We start from the raw sequence: 17,296 nt of genomic DNA on the forward strand, positions 1-17,296 counted from the left end.
AAATGTGAAAGCACTTGATTAACGTTTGTTCTTACTATCTACTCTAAAAATAGTATTTAACTCAAGTCAATAAAATATATTTGCCCCCATATCTCTTGGGAAGATTCTGTGTACCTCAGGGATATGTGGGCTCTAATAATCATTACAAAATGTCAAGTTATTATAATTCCTAAAAAAATAACTGTATAAAGTTTATTTGCATAACATTAGGAAAAAAAGCACACATTACAAAATTAACTAGAGTAAACCCCCCATAAGCAAAAATATAAACTGTAAAAAAATATCCATTATCATTATCTAATAGTAGGGTACAGAGGGATAGAGGAAGAGAGGTTATGAAAATCAGAAGCCAGGTAAATGGGGGCTAGTTCCACTATCATGTGTATTTTGTATGTTTGAAATATTTCATAAAAAGTTTAAAAATGTTAATGCCTCGTGTTAATTTACAATGGTTACTTTAGAATATATTTTTCTCTTTGACATAGTAATTGATTTTTAATTAGTTCACATATAAGTAAATATTTTCTACTGCTAGAATAAGGAAAAAATCTATTTAAAATTTTGACAGATGTGTGAGTTGAGAAATCTTGTTGAAACAGAATTGGATAGAAATAGAAAGGGTTTTGTTATAGCAATACCACTCAGTTCTTTACATATCTATCATATTACATATAAAAGTCACACAGTAATCCATCCTTAGAAATTATATTGCTCTAACAACTTGATTAGATCCTCCATCCATTTTCTTGAAACCAAAGACCTAAAACAACCTAGTATCAGAGAGCTTTTTCCCCTCGTTATGATTCATATCCTCAATACCACTGACTCTAATTCAAAAATGTTCTCTTCTATTGTTGCCCCAGAGGTTTTTACAGTCTGAAGTAGTGCACCATAGTAAAATTTGGGACATATGAGAAGTATGCCTTTTTATGAAAAATGGGAGGAAATTTGGACCAATGGTAGACTAACTTTAAAAAAGACACACATGGAAACTGAGATTTGGAAATGATAGTCTTAAAACTATCAAATGCCCCTTTATCTCTTGGAAAAAAATTCCCATAACCAGGGATACATTTATCCCAGTTTTAAATCACTGTACAACCATTATTAGATATGTTATTTTAGGGGCAGCCTGGGTGGCTCAGTGGTTTAGTGCCGCCTTCAGCCCAAGGTGTGATCCTGGAGTCCCAGGATCAAGTCTCACGTTGGGCTCCCTGCCTGAAGCCTGATTCTCCCTCTGCCTGTGTCTCTGCCTGCCTCTCTGTCTCTCATGAATAAATAAATATTTTAAAAAAAAAAAAGATATGCTATTTTAATCTTAGAAAAAGTTATAGTGATAAATAGTAAGTATAGTAGGAAAGCTTAAAAAAATAAATTGGAGCAAATATATTTACCAAATGATTTATCAAATCCATTTGCCAAAAGATTTTTATTTATTTTTATTTATATTCTAAATGATTTTTATTTTTTGTATGAAAAAGTGTGTATTAGAGCAAGGACCAACGGGCAGAATGAGCTGCACTGTGATTGTAAGGAATGACTGATTATATATACATTTAAATTGGAGGAGTAGAGATAAAGGACATTTCTAAAAGGATTTTCATATGTTAGAGAAGACTTACAGGATCCTGGAGATCAAATGACTTTTAAAAAGCAAAGCACATTTTGTTTGAAAAGGGTAGTAATTAGATCCGGAGACTGGAAAATAATACAAATTAATTTCTCCGTAAACATACCTACACCAAGTTAAGAATTTCCATTTCACTGAAGAAAACTTTATGAAAGAAAAAGTGATAAAAAAGGAGAGACTTGTGAACATTGGCTGTTCAAAGAATTAATATAAATATACTGGAGTGTTTTTATAGCTTTTTACAACATACTCCTAAACTGAATTCTGTATTTTACATTAGAACATTGGTGAAAATATTACAGTCAACAGGAACATCTAATAAAATAAAAAATGATTCATTTGAAGTCAGTGCATTAATCATTTACTTTGTAAAGAAATCACTTGATTCCATTCATAAAGTAGGGAGTGTAAAAGCCAACTGAAAATTAGAGATCACACAGGAAAGAGGCTAACGAAGAGGCAAGAAGTAGTAACCAAAAATGATTTTATAGAATTACTCTTAGTTTAATCTTGCCACAGAAAATGCCTTAAAGCTAAAAAATACTTGGAAAACTTAAAATAGATATTACAGGTAAAAAATAAGGTTCTAAATGTAGTATTTTATAGATTAATCCTAAATATAAAGGGAAAAGTGAATTCTGTTGGCAATGAATTATCTGCCTTTCATTAAAAAAAACTCAAACAATTCAACTGACATAAACATGGAGTAAATAAAACAGTAACAATAAAATCACTAAGTCGAAAGGCATCAGCCAGTTCTCCCCAGAGCCACAAACAACTTAAAAGTGTGGCGTAAGTGCATCCAACAGGTTACTGCTAACATAACCAAACTGAGCATTACATACATACATACAAACTAAACTCATCTTATTTTCATGGAGTAAGATTAAACTGTCTTTTAAAAAGAGAAAGTCTGATTTTTTTAAATTTAAAAATAGTTCTGATGTAAAAATAAAATTGAGCTTCTTCAAAAGACAAACTGGAAACTACCACTAGAATAAAGAAAGACAGAAGCAGAGAAGACAATGAAATTTATTCTTTATCTTTAAAATAAAAAGGCAGAAGTATAGCAATTATCTTGTAATATGTTGTCATTTTCCCACCCTAATCCTGAAGTCATCCGGAAATCTTAACTTTTAAACTAAAACTAGGTAAAGCTTTACCACTGCGAAGAAAAAAATTATGTATGTATACTATTTCATCCAGGGTTAACTGTGCTTTCAAATTTTTTACTCTTCCCTTTAAATCAAGCAACCATATCATCATATAAAACAGACTGCATCAAAAAGTATTCCTTTAAACTTAATAGTTACCACAAAGAAAAAGAAAGGATAGTTTATAGTTTTAAAATTATGTGCATTTTAAGTACAAAATGACATTTGGTTTTTTTGAAGGTATTTACCTATATAAGCTTTGTTTAAAATTTTAAATTTTGGAGTTTTCCTACAAGTTTAGTAGTTAAGAATTTATGCAACAGGTTCCTTCTGTCCAAATCCTCCTTTTTTCCACAATCTGCTAATCCTTTTGAACATTTGCTCTGCCTCTTCCCCCATTTCCTGAGGATCACCTCCAATCCTACAAGGAAAAAATATCAATACTACAAAATTAAGAAATAAAGAGTCTTACTAAAGACTCTATTTAATTTTTGGGGGGGGATGGTCTCCCAAGACTAATAACATGAAGAGAATGTTTTGATAGCATTAAATAAAGTTGAAGTTTGAAAGAAAAAATAGCCTTAAAGGTCATTAACTCAAAGAGCTAAACAAAATTCACATCTAGTTAGCCATGATAAAATATATCCACGCTTTGTGTACTCAAATGCAAGCTCCTTGAGAAAAGGGTTAGTTCCTTACGGATAGTAGGGACTGACTAATGTTCAAAGAATGCCATATTACACCCACTAAAAATCAGATGTGACTTTTAAGCCAATGAATTATCTTTTGTACAAGTTAAAATTAAGAAAATAAAATTTCTGCTTTTTGGACAATATAACCATGCTGGGTAAGACAAAGATGTCATCTAGAGAAACAGCAGGGGATCCCTGGGTGGCGCAGCAGTTTGGCGCCTGCCTTTGGCCCAGGGCGCGATCCTGGAGACCCAGAATCAAGTCCCACATCGGGCTCCCGGTGCATGAAGCCTGCTTCTCCCTCTGCCTGTGTCTCTGCCTCTCTCTCTGTGTGACTATCATAAATAATAAAAAAAATAAATAAATAAAAAAAAATCTAGAGAAACAGCAAACACCTACATTAAATATGCACAGCGGATTCTAATGAAGAGCAAACAAATCAGATTTAGCTCAAGCCTGGCTCTACTTGCTGTCAGTCCCTAAGGCTCAGTTTCTCACTGCATCTTCGTAAAGTTAAGAAGGCTGGACTTGAAGACCCTTCTTGCTACGGTTTTGTTACCTCAATTTCGATTACCAATTCATAAATACGTGATCATACAACTTGCACAGATCACATACAAATTTTTAGAGGAGTTCTGAATTTTTTAAAAACAGCCTAAAGAAAGTATTATGTTCTAGGGCAGTCAGTTTTACAGAGGGAGATGAAGCTTACCCCTCCAACACTTAGGATGAACGTCATTTAAGAAAAAGAAACTTGTGAAACACTTCTAAAAACAAAACAAAAATTCCAAGAAAGTGACCTTAAAAATAAACTATATCCCAAAGCCTCATTTTTCAACTGTGCCAGTAAATTAAAAATGTTTATTATTTAAAATCACTAAAAAAAAATAAAAAATAAAAAAATAAAAATAAAATCACTGATCAAATTTATAAATACCAGATGACTCAGTTAAATTTTTGCACTGTTGAACACTGAACCACACTTATGTTGTGTATACGTATTTCTTTCACTGTCTATGTTTATGTTAATGTGGCTCCATGTGACATTTATGGCTATTGACTGAACATGGGAAGTGAAACGGATGAAGTGATGGTGTGATACGACCAGACATGCATTTCTCACATGCAGCATTTCAGCAGAGTATATGAAACCCATATAAACAAAAGATGTTTAATTGCATGCAGTTAAGGAAGGCTTTTTTAAATCATCTATAAATACCCTTTCCTGAAAATAGTATTGGTGTGCTGCATTACTCTTTCTCCAGTATAAGATGACGGATCAGCTTCAAAGGGTCTGTGAACTCCTTAAAGTTTATATAAAATCACTATACATGAACATTTTTCTGGGAAGACCCAAAAAAGGTCTAGAACCATTCTAGTAGTTTTGTCATCAAGCACTAATATATAGGTTGTATTATCATAATTTTCCTCACCTCTAATTTACTACTTGTTCGAATCTAAACAGTAATTAATGAGACTTTTCTCTCATCGCAATGTTTACTAAATTTCACTGTAAGGACCCATTTATACTTGTGTCCACCTCACACTACAAGGCAAGGACTGAAGGAAGGACTGCCTAGCACAGATCTGTATCATAATTTTCTACAATAAACAAATATTCTTTCACCTCAAACTCACAACTTTTATCTGAAGTATAACAGTCATGAACAGCTAGATGTAACAGACAAAGTATTTGCCCTAAAATAACAACATATATAATTCTTATGGTAGTAGTCTTCCATTTTAAAGCCTTTTCTCATGAACATATTAAATTCATGAAAGAGAGAATTTCTAGTATACAGATTAGCTGAATCTTTATTAATTGGGCCAAGGGCGTAATTTATATCCAAACATCCTTTCTGTAATCAGGGAATCCCAACCTCACTAATGTATGTAGTTAGGTTTTTTTCATGCTTGGAAAAGGTAGGCACAGATTTACTGAAGAAAGTATATAAATGTTCTAAACACAAATGAAATTTATTTGAACAAATGAATTTATAATTAGAAATTAAAAATCTAAATAGTATCATACAATTGAATCATTTTCAAATATTTGTTCCAAACAACATTAGAGTTTCCAATTATTAAGGAAAACCAGACACTAAAACAATCAAAACACACAATGTGAAACAGAGCATAAGGAAAATAATAGAACTTAATAATTGGAATAAGTCTTACTTATTTTAGTTATGATAATAAGCAAAACAAATGAAACAAGTTCAAATGAAAATCATGAATGTAGTTCCTGAGAGTAGAAAGGACTTCAGATATTCAAGGGTAAATGTACTTTGTTTTAAGACAAAGTACCAGAATATTTGTTCCTACATATGCTAATGACAAAGTTAACAATAAAATGCTTTTACTTGCGTTTACATCTGTTCATTTTCAAAGAACCAAAAGGAAAAGGAAGAAAAAAATATCCAAACTTTAGGAAGAATAACCTCTGTGCCTATTGGTTAGCAGAGACTTGTTTTTGAATTTTTGCCAGATCTTCAGGTCAAGAGTAACTGAGTAACACTTAGAATGAGTCATCTGTTTTTAATTTTGACTTTGAAATTACATTTATTTTTAAATAAGTAGGAATTTAGCTTTATACCATTAGATTAATTTTTTTAACACCAAAACTTTTCACAATTCTACATAAATATTCCAAGATTCATCTTTATGTCTCATTTTGAAAAACTTACTAGGTTAAAAGGAATTGTCAACATTTTACCTTTATTAATGAAGTCACAACAATTGCTCCAGCATTTACCATAGGATTGTGTGGCTTATCTGCAAAATATAAAAATGATAGCATTATTTCAAATACTTGATATCACTTTCTTTGGTGCACAAGTATTTCCCGTGAACATGTATCTATTTTCCTTATGTAAAATATTGTTACAGTTATTTTTTGGGGGGAAGAGAGGGTAGAAGAATGCACTGAAGTCATTTACTTGTCAAACCAGTAATATACTTCTATAATAATTATACAGGAAAACAAAGACTCATGTACTGAAAGACAGTGAATAGTAGTATAATACTACATTGAAATTTCCTAACTCTATCACATTTACTAGCTATTTGACCTTGGGAAAGTAACTGAATTTCCCTGTGCTTCAATCTCCCCACTCTATATTGGGAGTAATAAATAGCACCAACACTTGAGCGAATCCTAATGCTTGAATTAATTAAAACATATGAAATGCTTAAATGTATATGGCACACCCTTAAACATTCAAATATTATTATTAAAAATTAACCTTGAAAATAAGCACATCTAATATGAAACCATTTTTGCTTTTTAAAGTGCTTTTTTTATGTATTTACCCATGTAGAAAAAGAAAATATGAACACTATAAAGGGATACACCTATGATAAAAATATTACAGGGGATTTAAATTATATTCTCTATTCTTTCCATACTCCCTGACAATGAAGATGTATTTACTTTAAAAATTACTTAGAATTTAAGTTCATCCAAAATCATATCTTTTTTCCTATCCTATTCTTAAATAGAATTTCAAATCTCAACTGATTGCATTATCATTCATGGCATGGCACAAACACCAAATGAACCTCTCAGGACACTGAAAACAGTTATCTGATAGCAAAATTCCTCATTTATTTGTTTGTGGTAGTGACTTATTTTGAAGGGAACAAGTTCATATCTAATTTGACAAATCCAGCAGAATTCACTGTGTCACTACTACATTATTAGTTTCTTAAATTTTAAGCAAGGTATCTTCTGTAAGATGAACCTATAACTAAATAGCTCTGACCTCTGGAAAACAGCCTGACAGTTCTTCAACCGTTCAAGTTTCCATGTGACCCAGCAATTTCATTTACCAGGTATATAACCAATAGAAATAGAAATAAATACATATGTGCACACAGAAACTTGCACACCATTGATCACAGAAGCATTATAGATAATAGTCAAAAGGAGAAAAACAACTCAAACATCCTGCCAACTGATTATCGGCTGTACACCATGTGGTATTATTACTGTGGTATTATTACCCATACAGTGCAATGTTATTCAGCAATTTTGAAAAAGTGAAGTACTGGGATGCCTGGGGGCTCAGCGGTTAAGCCTTTGACCCATGGCGTGATCCTGGAGTTCCGGAATCCAGTCCCACATGTGGCTCCTGCAGGGAGCCTGCTTCTCCCTCTGCCTAGGTCTCTGCCTACCTCTGTGTCTCTTATGAATAAATAAATAAAAAGTGAAGTACTGATGCATGCCACTGCAAGCAAGTACTTTAAAAATAAAATAGGCCTGTCATAAAAGACCAAATATCCTATGATTTCATTTATATAAAATGCCCAGAAGAGCCAAATAATTTTTAAGAGAGAGAGTGCACGCATGAATAAGCCAGGAGGTGGGCGGGGGGAGAACAGAGGGACAGAAAGAATCTTAACTTAAGCACACAGGGCTGGGTCTCAGAACCCTGAGATATGACCTGAGCCAAAATTAAGAGTTGGATACTTAACTGACTGAGCCACCCAGGTCCCCCCAGAACAGGAATCTACAAAGACAGAAACTAGATCACTAATTGCCAGAAGTAGGAGAGAAATGGATACTCATTGCTAATGGGTACAGGGTATCTTTTTGGGGTGACAAAAGTGTTCCAAAGTGGATTGTGGTGATGGTTGCACAACTCTATGAATATACTAAAAGCCACTGAACTATATACTCTAAATGGGTGAATCATATGACGTGAACTATGTCCCAATAACAATGTTAAAAATTTCTCAATTTTTTAAAAGATTTTACTTGAGAGAGAGAGATCACAACAAGAGGGGTGATCTCCATAAAATCAAATGCAGTATCAGGACAGAAAGATTATGGTAAAATAGGTAAGAAAATATAATTGCTCTCAAAACAAATAGAAAAGCACAAGAAAATACTTTTTTTTTTTTTAAGAGGCTGATTCATTTAATTTAGAGAAAAAAGAGAGCACATTGGGGAGGGGCAAAGGAGAGGCAGAGAATCTCAAGCAGACTCCCTGTTGAGCTCAGAGACCCATGTAGGGCTCAATTCCAGGACCCTGAGATCATTATCTGAGCCAAAATCAAGAGCTGGACACTTAACTGACTGAGCCATACCCACGTGCCTTAAGAAAATATCATTCTTACAACATCATTGTAAAAAACAATAAGTGTAAGGCATATTTCATTTTTTATCCAGTACTAACAAAAAATACAAAACGTATATTTGTATTTCTCACAACCATTACTGCAACTACAGACTTCCGCACTTTCTTTGAATTATAAACTCATCACAAAATGAGGAACATAGGGGTCATAAAGACTGAACAGAAACCAATGTATAGGTTGGTGTTTAGATTTAAAACCTCTACTAGATCAGGGCACCTGGGTGGCTCAGTGGGAATTGAGCCCACATTGGGCTCCCTGCCCAGTGTGTGTGTGGGGGGTCTGCTTCTCTCTGTCCTCCTGTCCCCTCCCTGCTCGTGTTCTAATAAATAAATGAATAAAATCTTTTTAAAATAAATAAATGAAACCTCTATCAGAACAAAAGTACTAACTACCATTGTCTTCCCCTTTTGCTTTTGTATTCCTGTTAAGTAGTAATACTTGTTAGCTATCCAATCATTTAATGCAAGATTTTTTTTTCAAATTTTAAATGTTATTAAAGAGAAAAAGCAAAAACACTCATTATTTCAACCATAGCCACCATAAAAATTTATGATGGAAGTTTTCAAATATATGTAATATGCAAAAAGTAGAATAGAATACAAACACCCATGTAGCCATCAGCCTCAATAATTAGTAACATATAGTTAATAATCACACCCAGCACTCCCTAGCTATACTCACAATTCAGTATCCCTGAATTCAAAAATAATTCAATTTTATAGCAAATCCCAGACACTAAGAGATTTTACCACAGAATATTCTGTGTGGTCATGAAGTGAAAGGAAACTCTTACTCCTTGTCCCATCTTCTCCCCAGCTCACTTTCCAATAATAATATGAGAAGCCCCACAAAAAAAAAAAAAAAAAAAAATTTTAAAGTAGGTGATTAAACAAACTATGTTTATGGGTTTCACAGAATTTCCATGAGAAATGAAAATTTAAAAAGTATGAGTGTTTTTTTCTTCAAAAAATTAAAAACTTCTTAGACTTAAATAGGAAAATCAGGTATTTCTTTTTTAACTTTTACATAATTCTTACCATCTTCATTTAAAAAGAGTTTGTTGAATCTTAATCCACTTGGCTCTTTCCCAACATATCGATGCACATATTCTGTTCCAAGATCATTAACAGCAATGGCATATTTCAAAGGTTTTACACAGGACTGAAGACAAAATGGAACTTTGGTATCTCCAATAGAATGCCTATTTAAAAGTAGATTTAAAAAATAATTAAAATCAACTAGAAAAAAATGTTTGAATAACTGGAGTTATTTTTACATTTTAATTCTAATTTACAAAGGTTTTCCCATAATTTGACCACAAGTTTACTTGGCTATCAAAGAATAAATATAAATTTTAAGAATACTGCAAAAAGGGCAAAAGCTTAAAGGTACTCAGGTAATAACATGGTTCAGAATTAGAAAATAAATAATATGAAAATTTTCCTCAGAGGGCAAGAGGGGTACAGTTCTCCCTATGCCTACCTGTATTCAATCATATAAAAATGAACTGGACCTTTTAGAAATCAGTCAGTCACCACTTTCTCACTCAGCTTCAACCATGGCTACACCAGTTACTTTTTAAACAGCTCAGTTTGGATTCAATAGCATTCTCAGAGTGACCGTGCTCTGAGACCTTGTCTATAAATGCTTCATCCTACGAACCGTATCTATCCACATTCCAGTCCTGTTCAAAATAAACAGCACCCAGTTTTATAAACTGTATTGGAGCTGGCATGAATGGCACCATTATTACCATGTTATCTAAACAATGGAACAAAAAGAGAGCTTTATGTCTCCAAATTGGAATGCACCTGAAGTACAGAATAGGTTTAAAAATGGAAAAAATTACTGACCCTATTATAATGTAAGCTTCACAGGGGCAGAGATCTTTGTTTTATTCACTGGCATCCCAAGTACCCTGGACTATGTCCCAATACAGACCAAACATTCATTCATTCATAGTGAAACTGGGTACTACTGATAACCCCGGGCAAAATGGGGTTAGAGGAGGTATCAAAGGGCAAAGAAACATCAGAGGGCAACCTTACTTCTAAGTATGTTATGGAATATAAATACAAATGTATAGATAAGGAAACTATATGTTCTTCCTATCATATTTATAAATAATTTCTAATTCAGACTGTTGACTTCAACTTGACCATCATTTTAAAATCTGTCAAGTACCTGCCTTATCACCTTTGGATTAAAAAATATATGTATGTTCTAATCCAAAGTCAACTTCTAAAATTCTCTAGATAAGTAACCTAAGAAATCATCTCTACACACAGAGAATGTTTAAGAGAAAAATCATGTGCAAGCCTTGCATTATCATTTCCTCCAAATACAAAAACAGGACTCACTCCCTATTAGAATTTGGTTCATAAGAACAAAGCCATGTCTTCTCATGTATTTATGTCCTTTCATATCACCCAACATTTCATTCAACACACGAGGAGTGGTTAGTACATTTTACAGGCCCAGAAGAGAACAGAAGTCTGTCACAATGAAGAGAACAGCAAACTACAAGAGACCCAGGTATTAATTTTACCTCTGCCAGTATAAGATGAATTTTGAGCCTCAAGATACCTTAAGAATGAATGGGCTAAGCCATATGTCTTTTTATTGTATTATTTGAAGAAGATGATTAGTAAAAATAAAAAGATCACTTGGAAGGTATTGAAGACTGAGAATTATAAGGCTAAATGACTTGTAGTTTTAACAAAATTTAGGATAAAATTACATCACTGACATAGGATTCATCAAGCAGTACACATTTAGGAGTTTATACCTTATTTTATGTAAGTAACATTTTATTTAAAAAGAGATAATACCTTAGTAAGAAAACATAAAAGGAATACAAAAATAATTCTGAGCTAAGTCTTCAAATGAATTTAAAAAATGGATTTCTCTTTTTTGACATAATTTTTCTGACTTGACAAAACCAAATTATAACATGATAATAAATCCTAATATCCGACTCACAGCATAATAAAGAGTCATTCTTGAAAAAAAAAATTCCAGAATTTCATCAATGTTTCAAGGGCCTCACGTAATTCATTAATTTTAAAACCAAATCATTCTCTTTGAAGTGCCTTCACATCATTATCCTTTTTATAATTCTGCTACTAGGACATCATTTGTCAGTAGCTCTGCCTATAGTATAAGCACTTCCCAAAGATTGCTTTCATGGATTTATGAGATCCTGCAAATTTGAAAATGACTTTTCACTTTGCAAATGACAGAAATACCGCATTATCATATTGTACTGTCTTAACAATCATGGCACTTATATCAGGAGCATGAGCAACAAAGGCAGTGGGAGGCTGAGTAACTAATGTTAAGCTGAAAAATGGAAACCAATTTTATTAGTGGTCAATACATTAGTGAAAAATTTCATGTTCTGACAAGTCTGCTTTTCCTAATGAAATTATAATTGCAGGTACTTGAACAATAAATACTCAAACAACAAGACTACAACTGTGAATGAGATGATATGCCTCATAAAATTTAGTATAGACCATTTCATTTGAGTCTTTAAAAATTAAATTAAAATCTAAACTTTTCTTTCTTGAATTCCTATGTTACGGCTAATTCCCACCACAGAAGATGTTCCATTTTCCCTCATGGTCACTGTTACACAAAATTTAAGGCTTCAAGTTGGTTTTCATGAAATTAAAATAAACTCACCTCTGTCCATCTACTGTACACACAGACACACCCCACAAATCAGGACTGAACTTGGCTAGCTGAGGAATATAATCTGCAACCTATACAAAATATTGGGAAAAAATTAACAGAATATAGGCAGATAATATTTCTTCTACCAAAAAATTTACTTTAAGTTAGCTTCCACTAATGAAGAATTATTTTATAGCACAGAGTGAATTTGTGGTTTTTTTATAATAACATTCATAAAAACTAAGGGCAACAAAGACTTGAGGATTACAGATAAGATCTAACTGATTTCTGCCAGTCTCCATCACCCTGTATGTTTTCCAATGTATTCTCAAATTCCTACGAAAGCACAGTCTAAAAGAAGAACTAAGATTTGACTTTTTTTTTTTAAAGTTAAAGAAATAGAAAATTTCTTTAATCAAAGTCATGGTAGCAGGGTTTCATTATCTAAGAACCTTCAATACAAAGAAAAAATAAAATAGTCCTTAGTATTTTATTTAGAGAATTTTTAAAATTTAATGCTCGAGAATATCACTTCCATAGAAATTCTTAAAATACTCTTATTAATGAAAGATGTAAAAGCCATTTCCATCATCTGAAAATCAAAAAGAATTCTTAAGACTTCTTTGTAGCCCAAACAACAAAGCTGAATATTTAAAATACTTTTAAAGTATTTAATCCAGTAGTTTCGCTTGACTTAAATTTTTTAACTAGCAAAGGACAAGAAAACTCTACAACTTGAATTTCTATACAAGTTAAGCTAAATAAATTGGTTTAGGAAAATATTCACATTAAAAATGTTACCTTTCCTCCAGACTGCTTTTTAGCACTTTCAAATAACTCATCAATGTGAGAGGTAAAAGACATAAAGTCAGGAATGACAAACTTTCTTCTAAAGGCTTGTGTCAACAAAACAATGTTGCTCTGAACACATCTGTGGAATGTGAGAAAAACATTAATTGACTAGGTGCCTTTCAAATATTAGTCCTAGGTAATAACAGTATTACTTAGGAGAGTATTTAAACAATAGAGAAAATACTCATTTTATGTAACTAAAAATCTATAAACTATACTTTCTGTATTATTTTCTTCCCTTCAAGCGGTCTTTCATGCAGTTGCTTGTAAGCTGTGAACAAGTTAAAGAAATAAATTGCCTAAAAATTGTGTCAAAGATTAAAATAGCAGAGCATCTACCAGGGTAAATATCAAGAGCATCTAAAGACACGTTTCTTAGGCCACCAAGGTTGACAAGCATTCAGTATGACATCTAGTTAACAAAAATTGGACTGTAATAATGTTATAGTTGAAATCTTGTTTATCCATTAGATAACCTCAGGCATATATTCCTTAGTTCCTATATAACTATTAGTAGTATTTCATTAAAAAATTAAACTTTTTATATTTTAACATATTTTCCCTGAATTACAGTCTGAAAAATTTCTATTTCCAAGCTAACAAATGGAGATAAGATCAACTTTAGATTAGAATAAAATACCTATTAAATTGCTTATAGTAATGTATAACTTTAAATAAAATTATATATGAAGTAGGACTTAATTCACTTTATATGAATACCCAAAAACATGGTATCATATTGTTTTTTTTCACTATAAGATATATAATATATTGTAAAATAAAAAGGTCTCATTGTTAAAAACTATTTTAAAAGATAATGGTAAACCATGTGGATGGGAGAGCATGATTCAAATCTAATGATTTGAACAAACATTCTGCTTTGTTCTAGAAAGTGCTTAAGCCAGAAAACCAGTATATTAATCTAACCATAAAGAAGAGCTTTGTAATGTTACAGCGAACCGTCTTCTAAGCTCATCTTCTAAACAGTCTCAGTAATTCAGTAAGAGAAACTCAAGCCACTAACTATGGGAAGTTATGTAACTGGATTCCTCAAAGGTCAATGATGTGATACTATATTAGCTTCTTTGGGAAGAAAAAAACCATCCAAATTGGCTTTTTTTTTTTTTTTAAGTGAGTTTGAAATACTATTCATCTGTTCAACCCTGAAAACATCAACATTTTAAGAAAGATAATTTCCTTACTTTATGGGTATGAAAACTGTACCTGCAAGTAAATAACTTGCATCAATTATAAATAGATAAATGAAGAAAGAAGAACGAGACACTCAGTATTTTTTAGTTTGTGGTGAATGAGAAATTTTCATATCTCAGTATTTTAATTGTTCTAAATGAAACATCAAATTAAAAGCCAGATTTCATTTTAAACTATTAATTTAAAAATCAGAGAATATACTCACTTGGTCAATATAAAATTATTGATTTAAAATAATACAGGTCATTTCCAATAATGAAGATGTGCCCCAAATACAGCATGAAAAAACTATAGTCCTACTTTCAATTATTAACCAATAGAGAAATAATGGGACATCCTAGAGATAACAAATATTTACTTCAATAAATTTTGATAAATTTTCTCATAGTTCCAATGTTAATCTAAAAATTAAGTGTGCCACTGATTTAATATTTGATGTTTTAAATAGCAATTCAAAAAATTTAAAAAATAAATAGCAATTCAATTTGGACATGAGAGTTGTAAGAAATATACACTAAAGAACACATTTCTCAAAAGAAAAGAAGACAATTCCTAATCTTAGATCATTCTATCTGTATCAAACCTAAATCCCAATTTTTCAAAAAGCTAAACGTGAAAAAACATGACTGCCAAGCAAACTTAAAATTATTAACTTACTACTAACTAACTATTTAAAATTAATCAGCACTTTTAAAAGGAAGATTTATAATTAACAAAACTGTACAGTCAGTGAAACTGGTTTGCTGTTTTTTAGCCCTCTATCAGAAGGTGCTGGTAAAGCTGTGGCAACTGACTTCAGGTGAATTACTGTGGCCAACACAAGCAATGTAACCATTCAGTGTCTACTGCAAACTGATGGAAATTACAGGAGTCAATGCTTTTCATTGGGAGTCATGTGAATACAGATGTCATGAATGGAACTAGAAAATTAGAAGTCCTATACAAAAATGAATTCTGAGAAGGAAGGGCTCATATTTTTCAGCAAGTCACAACTTTCTCATGCTTTGTTTAATTTGCTCATCAGTAAACTTGAAATAATAATCATCTTTTCATCTTAAAAGTTTATGATTAACTATAATGCACATGTTTTAGAGTATATCACAATTTTTCATCAGTAAAATAACATAATAGAAAAATCAAGCAATATACAAATGCAAAGACTATCATTCATTTTCCTCCGAAACAGAAAAGACCAAAGAATTATGATCACACATAAAAATAGTTCTAATATTTGTATGGTTAAAAATGCATAAATGAATAAGGCATTCATTTTCAACACAATTTTCCACTTCGATTAGTTTTAAGGATTATTAGCATTAAAAACAATTAATTAACTAAATGGGTACAGGCAGTCTCCAACTTTCAAATAGATTATGCTCCAAACAGTATGCTTAGAATTTTCCCTTAAAAAAAAAAAAAAAAAGTCATATGTAACAATTGTTTCTCAGATTACCATCAAAGGCTAAATATATTAACCAACAATGTTTTTTAGGTTTTTTAGATGATACATCAAAATACTGACTTCAACCAAGTCAGACGTTTTGAATTACTTCATTCTAGAGATGAAAAGAATTATGCCTATACACTGAGATTTTTCCACTGCCTGTTCATATAAAACACTAAGCATCTGTCAAGTTGGGAACTGCCTATATCACAATCATCAATTGTTAAAAATTGGATTAGTATTTAAAATATGGTAATTGCTATTCTTTTATGTAATTATGGGCAGAAAACTTTATGCTTATGTTTTCTAGCTTCATGATCAGTATATTTAAGTTACTTTTAATTTCATATTTAAATAACGTGTTTATAAAGCATAAAAAATTTTAAACAGTACTAAAAAGGTATAAAATACCGCTTTCACTTAAAATTCCAAAGCAATTCCTCATACCTATTATCAACAGATTTACCACCCATCTCTTTGACAACCTCATTCTCAGATACACTAAAATAACTCTTCAGAAGGCACCATAATCAAGAATACTTTGCTCATACAGTTCACGAACACTAAAAATAATACTTATTGCAAAGGCATAGCTAACCATAAATTATTTCCTCCCCTCCACAAAGAAACATATTTTGAGGATTCAAAATTCCTAACATGAATTCCAACATTAACCTAAAATCTATACTTTATAAGATCAGCTGAGTAGCAGGATCAAGAGTCTTGTGGTGAAAAGATAAGAATCCAAAACTATCAGCAGTGCTTCAAAGCAGGCCAGGAAACTCTGTGAAGGACTTCAATTGAATACTTATACCTTCAAATAACTTAATATTCTAGGATATCCTAGGAGGTATCTCGGACAAATCAAGTCCCCAAAAGAAAATAAAAGAAAACTAAGTAAAAATACACATATACATGAAAACTCATTTTCAAGGTAGATGCTGGAATTCTTTGGATCTACCTCAACATAACCCATGGTCTAGAAAAAGGCTAGTGTTCAAGTAGTGTTTATAGTTTTATACTGGTTTTTACCTAACTCTTAGAAGTTTAAAATATGATTTACCTCTTTGGGATTCATTATAAACATATTATCTTTTAAATCATTAAGAAGTCAGGCAAGTAGGAATACATTAATGAAGATAAATCATAAATAAGCAAATATAGGAAAATCAAAAAAAGCATGCTCATTCAATCAAATCAAGGCATTAATATCCAAAGTGTCTTCAGTTTTTAAATATTTTGAAGGGGAAAAAAAAGTAGTCAAAAGCCTATGTATTAATATGTCTGAAGAGAGGAGAGAAGCAGACACTGGAGATACGTAAATCTAAGGAATACATGCTGTCTGAAGCCGCCTCATTTTATGATGTCATCTAAGTCACCTTGTAGAAAAGAAACAGACCCTACTGAAAAAGCCTATTAAGACATGCAGATAAACTGGAGGATCAATTTAAGCTATTACAAGAATGTGCTCTCTTCAAACTGAGTGCAATCT

General features: G+C 31.8%; 1 protein-coding gene across 3 annotated transcripts in view; it reads right to left on the reverse strand.

Annotated features, from left to right (window-relative positions):
- GLS (glutaminase) overlaps positions 1 to 17,296 on the reverse strand; it is a 74,972-nt gene that overhangs the window by 43,906 nt on the left and 13,770 nt on the right. For all 3 annotated transcript variants that reach the window (XM_026002648.2, XM_072742886.1, XM_072742887.1), the window contains exons 4-7: positions 13,098 to 13,227; positions 12,306 to 12,385; positions 9,656 to 9,819; positions 6,193 to 6,251 (exon numbers count right to left, since the gene is read on the reverse strand). In XM_026002648.2, the coding sequence (XP_025858433.2) occupies positions 6,193 to 6,251; positions 9,656 to 9,819; positions 12,306 to 12,385; positions 13,098 to 13,227 (433 nt within the window). The remainder of the gene's footprint in view (positions 1 to 6,192; positions 6,252 to 9,655; positions 9,820 to 12,305; positions 12,386 to 13,097; positions 13,228 to 17,296) is intronic.

This window comes from Vulpes vulpes, chromosome 16, assembly GCF_048418805.1.
Source record: "Vulpes vulpes isolate BD-2025 chromosome 16, VulVul3, whole genome shotgun sequence".
Classification (NCBI taxonomy): Eukaryota; Metazoa; Chordata; class Mammalia; order Carnivora; family Canidae; genus Vulpes; species Vulpes vulpes.